The 7785-nt window shown below is 29.4% G+C and overlaps 4 protein-coding genes across 4 annotated transcripts; 1 reads left to right on the top strand and 3 right to left on the bottom strand.

Annotated features, from left to right (window-relative positions):
* Positions 1-681: 681 nt before the first annotated feature.
* Positions 682-2979, bottom strand: Chro.10130 (hypothetical protein). Its single annotated transcript, XM_660800.1, has 1 exon — positions 682-2979. The coding sequence occupies one exon, from the start codon at positions 2977-2979 to the stop codon at positions 682-684; it is 2298 nt and encodes a 765-aa protein (XP_665892.1).
* Positions 2980-3507: 528 nt separating this feature from the next.
* On the bottom strand, positions 3508-3831 carry Chro.10129 (hypothetical protein). The annotated part of the gene is made up of 1 exon (XM_660799.1): positions 3508-3831. One exon carries the CDS (start codon positions 3829-3831, stop codon positions 3508-3510), a length of 324 nt encoding a protein of 107 aa, XP_665891.1.
* Positions 3832-4504: 673 nt separating this feature from the next.
* Positions 4505-4996, top strand: Chro.10128 (RNA recognition motif). Its single annotated transcript, XM_660798.1, has 1 exon — positions 4505-4996. One exon carries the CDS (start codon positions 4505-4507, stop codon positions 4994-4996), a length of 492 nt encoding a protein of 163 aa, XP_665890.1.
* An 80-nt stretch (positions 4997-5076) lies between these two features.
* Positions 5077-5346, bottom strand: Chro.10127 (hypothetical protein). Its single annotated transcript, XM_660797.1, has 1 exon — positions 5077-5346. The coding sequence occupies one exon, from the start codon at positions 5344-5346 to the stop codon at positions 5077-5079; it is 270 nt and encodes an 89-aa protein (XP_665889.1).
* Positions 5347-7785: the final 2439 nt, after the last annotated feature.

The following is a 7785-nucleotide window of genomic DNA, read 5'->3' as shown; positions in this document are numbered from 1 at the left end:
CTCCTTATCCCCCACACTTACAACCAGACCCGTATTTATCTGCACCGCTTTAAACTTAATTGGCCTTGATTTACTCCTTCTCTTATATGGAGAGTTTTATGGACTATCCCTCTAACCTTTCATTAAAGTCCCTCTTGTTTTCTTTCAAATAAAATTATTTTTTTTTGGTTTTTCAACTTTTACCTGAATTATTTATTAATTTGCTTAAATAATTTCTTTCAGTACCCCATTCCTAAGAATATTGATAAATTTAATGTAAAATCTGCATGCGTTGCATGCAATTTTGCATATATAAAAAATGCATGCAGCCAAAGCAATTGGCGGGAAATACCGGACTATTAGCGGCCACTTATTACAATACATGCAATAAGTTAGAAACAGATAGCTTTGGGTTTTGGCATAGTAGAAAATTTCTCATTTTTTTTTTCATAATATTTTTCAAATGTTTCAACTTTTATTGTTGTATTAAACTTTTAAATATAATTTCGAACTAACTCGCTTTTTTCTTTTTAAATTTTATTTAGAGCTTTATTTCGATATTGACACGTAATATGTATATTTGCATTATTTTTAACAATATAACAAAAAATCGCAATAAAAATAAATTAGTAATCAAAACGTTTTACACTAAAGTGTAATATTTAGAATAATAAAAATAGATAGATTAAATAACTAAGTTTCTTATAATATATGTGTTGCATTATCGAAATTAGAATTAGAATTACTATACACAATCATTGTAGAGCTTTCAGAAGGCTTTGGAGTTGCTGAATTTCTGCTAGTAGTAGTAAATTTTCCATAACTCTTAACATTTTCATATATAATTGAGCCAATGTTACTTAAAAAACTTTGAATTTTTGTGTTATTAATGACAAAAGAAGAATCAGTATTTTTAGCTTGGCTCACTATATATGCTGAATTGCTACTAGTAGTTTGAGTACTAGTAGTATTATCTTCAAATTTAAGAAGGAAATTATTTTGCTCAATTTCAATTTCTTTTTGATCAGTATCAACATTAATGATTTCTTCCAATATAATTGGTGATTTTGTAATGCAAATTACTGCAGTTTGAATAAACTCATTCCATTCAGAAACGGAGACTCTCTGTAATAATATACTCACCTCCTCTATTGAAATTAACAAAGAATTTAATAATTTTTCTGATTTTTTAATGAATTCATTTTCCTGAATGATCTTTGTCTCTTTATTACAGATTTTACAATCACTTATTTGGTTTTCTCCACATAAACAGGTCCCTGTTAATAGTGAAAAAATATATACAAAAAGTATCTCTTCTTTATTGAAAGCTTTTTTACCAGTTTCTAAAGCTAGTAAATTTGTTGAGAAATTCATATAATCTTCACAACATAAAACAGCTTCTGTGAATGAATTCCAAAGAGTTACCATATTTAAAAAAGAATTTTTAACCGAGCAATTTTTACTCTCAATCTTTTTATTATTGGATAAAGCATTATTCAATTGAATAGATCTGAAAATTTGACTTTTTATTAACTTATCTTCAATATTTTCAGTTTCTTGTTGAACCCAGTGATATTCCATTGTAGTATCATTATTTAGAAACTGACTTATCATATCCGAACAAACTCCCGGATTTACCAAAAACAAAATACAGCAAATCTTTGGAAGAGCCAATAATGCAATAACATCACATTCTTCTAATTTCTCAACAAATATATTTTCCCATAAACATATTTCTTCAAAATTATTCACAGATCCTATTTCAGTGATTAATTCTCCAATTTCTAATTCCTTAATTCTTCTCCTAATCTGAAACTGAATTGAAAACACTTTTTGAAGCAATTTCACAAGCTGTACAAGTGATAATTTATCAACATCCTCTTTCTCCATTGATACCAATTTATTAAACTGTTTTTTTGCTATACCCCATGTCTCATCTACCTTCAAAATCTGCTGTTGTAAGCTCAAATTATTACAAATATGGGGGTCTATCTTTTCTGGAATCTCGCATATTTCTGTGACTTTTTCTAACAATATTGTCATTTCTGACACGCAATGCATGCCAAAGGCGCCAACTACAGAAAAACTAGAATGTGGGGAGTTTGCCGCCAATTCGTTAATTTGCACTATTTGTTCCCATGTTGACAAATTAATGTTTTCTGTAATGCTGTGCTTATTATTTAGATTCAAAACTCGAAAAAGGCTTTTTATTAGCTCAAAAAATACTAGATCCAGACTATTACACTTAATTTCACTTTTTAATCTACTCCCGTCGCTGCCGTTATTTTCAGATTCTTCCTTCTTGTGCATTTCATGTACAAAAATATTATCAATATTATTAATATTCACACACATTTTGGCGCCAATCATATTATTACTTAGAATTTCATTTTCTAACATATATTTATGTAAATTTATTATAAATCTTCTAGCAATATTTTCTATGGCAATCAGTTCTGTAATATATTCCCTCTCAAATTCTACCCAAGATTGATCAAATCTTTTTAGAACATTAATTACATTTGCCTTCCATAACTCATTCTCGAAATCAAATATCTTTAATTCCTTTTCTTTCTTAATCCTTTCTTCTATTAGATCCTTCATCTGAAAAATCAATGTTACCAAACAAATCCAACTTTCATGAAGATCTTTACCTGTTTGAATCACATTTGAATTGAATTCAAATCTTTCTCCATTCACCCATATTGATGTATAACCTTCTATTGAAGCTTCTAAAACATCCACACGATAAAATCTCTTTTTAGGATATGGAAATAATGCCTTATAATTATTTGTAAAGGAACTTCTATAGATTCTATCTGAGGCCTCAATTTCCAGAATCTCATTCACTATTTCAATATTTGACAAAAAAAGTTTGCATCCTTTGAATCCTTGAGAAGTCTTTAAGGATGGTTTTCCTGTCTCTATATCATCAAATTCTAAGAACTTTAGACCTGAAATTAATCTGATACAAATATATTTTATATCATCATTTCCCATCTTTACCTGAATTACTAAATTATAACGTTTATAATTGTCATCACCCTTTTATTTCATTTGAAAATCAATACATTGCAGAAATCTAACTGAATCTCAAATGTTTTTGGCCTCACTAATTACATGATAAGTCCCACTACTCATCTATTTTAATACTATTTTATGATTAATAAAAATTTTCACTTATTGTCATAATTTACTTTGTGGGTGATAGACATATTCTTAGATATACGTATTCCACGCCATATAATATGGCAGGCTTAAAAAATGGCCTCTAAATTAAAATTTATTAATAGTATATTAATCATCATATTTCAGCTTAAAGTAATATTAATGTTTTTTAATCTACTTTCTAAGTCTTTTTGTTTAATAGAGAACTAATAACTCGATTTATATGATGATTTACTAAAGATCTGATTTCACTATTCTCTGTGAGTGAGTGAGAACCATCTTCAATTAAAACAATTTCATGAGGAATTTGTGGAGGAATAAATCTTGCAATTTCACTAGAATCCTAAAAATAATGTCAAATTACTTAAAGTTAAGTCTTAAATAGAACTTACTTGTACTGGGACAATATCGTCCTTTGTGCCATGTATTAGTAGGAAATACTTTGTATTCTTTACTGTCTTTAAGCATATTATAATCCACCAAATTTCTTTTATTTATACATTCAAGAGTAATCTTTCTTGGAATATTATCTCTTGGAATAATTTCAACAGATTCAAGCTCATTATTCTTTAATTTTTCATACTGTTCATCTGATATAAATCTAGTTATAATTGAATTAGCTAAGTCAAATCTAGCTGAGATACTAATAATAATGTCAACATCATCATACATCCATGAATACATTAAAGTCTCAACTCCCCCTCTAGAATGGCCAATAATAGCCTTTATTTCAAGACCTTTATTTCTTAAAAATTCAACCACTTTTCTTAGGTCATCATTAACTTCTCCATGATAATCCCCAAAACTCCAAGAGTCTGCTCCTTGAGACTCTCCATTACCGTGAAAATCAAAACGAACAACATTAATACTGAGATGTTTTGCAATAGTCTGACAGAGACGATTTTCTTTACTTGAAAATAAACCATGACAAATTATAGCAGTTTGGGGACTCTCATAATCGTGTATTGTAGATACTGCAGAAAGCAAATGGTTTTTACCACTTTCAATAAAAAATTTACCCCTATAAATAGATAATGAACTTCAACTCATAACATAAACTTCTACAAATAGAAACTTACTCTGTGTCCTTACAAAAGTCCCAGTAATTTCCCTGTTGCATTTTTTTAATAAATTTGTTTCACCTTTGTAAATATCCCAATATTAACTCGCGTTTATTCTAATTAAACTTACATGTTAATATGTTCCCGCCAAAAATTAACGTAATTATTACGTGTAAGAATAGAGAAAAAATAATAATAATAATATATAGATAAAAAGTTAGAGAATTTATTAAAAGGAGAAAGGTACTAAATGGTAGAATAATGGAGTTTTTGGTTTAGTTTGATTATGCTAAGAAATGAATATAGAGAAGGAAGATAAATCAATACTAGATAGTCATTCAAAGAAGCGTTTTAGAAAGGCAGCAGGCCAAGTTTGGGTGGACAATACTTTGGATGAATGGCCAGAAAATGACTTCAGGCTATTTTGTGGAGATTTAGGAAATGATGTTACTGAGGAGATATTAGCAAATGCCTTCAAAAAATATGCTTCTTTTGAAAAATGTAAAGTAATTAGAAATAAACATACAGGAAAGAGTAGAGGCTATGGGTTTGTTTCATTCACTAACCCAAATGATATGTTGAGTGCAATGAAGGAAATGAATAGGAAATATGTGGGAAGCAGACCAATTACTCTAAAGAGATCTAAATGGAAAGATAGAGAAATTGATTCTGATAAAAATAAAAGATTTGACGAAATGACAAGACGAAATGAATCAGCAAATGCTCTCGTTCAAGACTACCAAAAGGAATATAAAAAGAGAAAATATTCAGATAAATTTCAAAGATAGGCAAAATATATTGTTTTGTTTAAAAGTTTTAATTAATTATTTACATGTCTATTTATGCTGTTAATCTATCAAATGTCAATTTATTTAGCCTTATTTTCATATAAAGTCATCATTCTTTGAATCTCGTTATTAAGTTCCTGAAGGAGTTTTGAATTTAGCTTCTTTTTCTTTTTTGAAACCTTTTCTTTTACTATCTTGATAGCTTTTTTCTTAATTTGAACCTTTACTCGGTTTTTCTCTTCTCTCTTAGGTCTAAATGATTCTAGCCATTTCTCCTGTTGAGCAAGCCTTGTAATTTCTCTATTCACTTTCTCTCTTCTCTCCCGTTCTTCTCTAGTTATTTTAGTCATTTGTAACTCATTAATTTCTTTATTTATTTGACTTTCTTTTTCAACACTTTTTTTTCTTGATTTTTTCTCTATCTAAATATATATATAGTACAGGTTGGAATACCCGCCTTTTGATTTAAAGTCAATATTTCATTAAAATTAAAAAAGTTTGAGTATTCAGAGATAAAGCTTTTGAAAATTATTAAAAAAATACTGAAAATTAATTCATCTCATTACAAGCTAAATGATATCTTTTAATCTCATCTATACGACACTCTTTTAGTCTTATAATCTCTCCCAAAAAAAATACTTACAGGCTTAACAATAATTTCTTATGTTAAAATAATCGACTTTTGAGTTTTAATTTTCAAAAAAAAAACTAAATACCGATTCTCTGTCTACATAAGTATTCTGTAAATTCTTTAAAGCCTGACAAAATCAATAATTTCCTGTTACTATCCTTACATGCTCTTTTATTATGATCGAAGCTCCCGCCTAAAATTCAATTGTATAAGTAATATTAATTGCCAATTCAAGAAAGGCGCCAAATGTTTCAAATGGCATCTGAATTAGAAGTTAAAATAAAATCGTGTTCACAAAGATGTTTGAAACACAAAATAGACACGAATCAAAGGAAATAACTGGTCTGGACCAATATGCAAGGAGGCAGTCCTATAAAGGAAATTCATCTGGCAATTCTGTTGAAGACAAGATCAAAAGTATATTAATCAAAAATACTGAGTCTTATGAGGGAGTTGGAGAAAGAATGATCCAGATTGTTAAAGAGTTTCTCAGCTTATTTCAGGGGTTGTCTCAAGTTGAAGCAGACTTAGTATATGAGTCTATTACTCGTATTCTTGTGGAGTTTATTGCTACACAGCCTTTTAAAACTGGTATTTTTGCAGGAGTTACTGCTCTATTCTCAACATCTTTAACTAATGACTCTCCATTATCAACTCACTCAAACTTAACTACTAGGATTCTTGAGCTCTCAATTAAGAGGTTTACTTCTGACCTCAGCAAGTCAAACTATTACTCTTGTCAACTCATTTTAAATTTCTTCACTGAAATGGCCAATTTCTACATAATTGACTTGAACCAGCTTGTCTCTATATATAGAGTTATTCTCAACACATCTTTGTCTCTGAAAAAGTCAAGATCCAATTCTTCTCAAAAGTACCTTGTTTCTGATCATCATTCTTTCATACTATTTACTTTAATTGCATATGCTTTACCTTTAATTAGAGAAGAAATGAGGAATCCAGAGTCAGAAAACCAGAATCAAGCTCTTTACCATGAGATTCTTAAAGATGTTACATTGTTCTACGATACATATATAGTTGAATATTGTAATGAGACACAAAAGGTATTGTTAAATCTTGTTGGAAAAGATTTAAAAGAAATTCAATCTCTTGAGAATCCTTTCATCAAATACTGGAATAGTTTTCTTCGCTGGAGAGAACAACAATCTCCAAGAATTATGACCATATTAAGATTCTATAGATCATCCTCTATTTCTGACTATCTTTCTGAAATCCTTTCCCCTCTAAAAGACTTTAACTTTGAAGAAGCTTTAAGTAATCTAGAACTTGGAGAAATCAATGAATATTTATCAAAGCAATTAGTCAGATTTCCTTCAATCAATACATTAGAGATCGGAGAATTTATCCTCCTTAGAACTATGGACAGTATTAACGAAATCTTTGTACAATCACCTTACGAGACGGCAAGACAATTATTAAAGTTACCGGTCACTTCTTCTTCTTATGATTTATGTTTATCCATTACAATTTGGAACTACTTACTTAATCCTTTCTATGTATGTCATATCAGTTTTATTAATAGTCTTGTAATTAACTTGGTTAAGCTTCAAAGCTCATTTTTTGTTACCATTTGGACCCCAATATTTATACTTAATATGCAGCCTTGCAAGGATTTAATTAATGAGAACTCTCCAAGATCTCGAGAAATGGTTGATTCTGAGATTGAACCGGGAGATGAATCCCAGAAACAAAATTGTACAATTGAAGATTCCAATAATCCTATGATTGGAGAAATGATTAACCATCTGATATTCCCCCATATTCGAACTTTTTCTATGGGAATGTTATTTAGGCTTAAGAAACACATTATATGTGTTTTATCCAGTAATGACATTTTTCAGAGTACTTTTTTGAAAGAATCCTTCTGGAATAACAATAAAACCGAGTTTCTATTTAAGACTGAAATCCATGATCAGTTTCTAAATGGACTTTTGGATTCTGTACTAACAGGAATGTCTAGGATAATGCTCCCTCAAATGCTTTTATCTATTCCAAATGAAAATTTAAGTCTCAGAATTAACAAGTTCCCATTTCTAAGAAAAGAATCATCCAAAGTTATCTTGCCCACAAATTTCCTCAAGCTTAAAGAACTCAACTATCTCAAGGAGATTCTGGTCTTTAAATTCACTACAAAGGA

The sequence above is a fragment of the Cryptosporidium hominis genome (genome assembly GCF_000006425.1).
Source record: "Cryptosporidium hominis TU502 chromosome 1 CHRO011049, whole genome shotgun sequence".
NCBI classification, from domain to species: domain Eukaryota; phylum Apicomplexa; class Conoidasida; order Eucoccidiorida; family Cryptosporidiidae; genus Cryptosporidium; species Cryptosporidium hominis.
The sequence above is the reverse complement of the archived record's forward strand: the minus strand, read 5'-3'. Positions and strand labels throughout refer to the sequence as shown.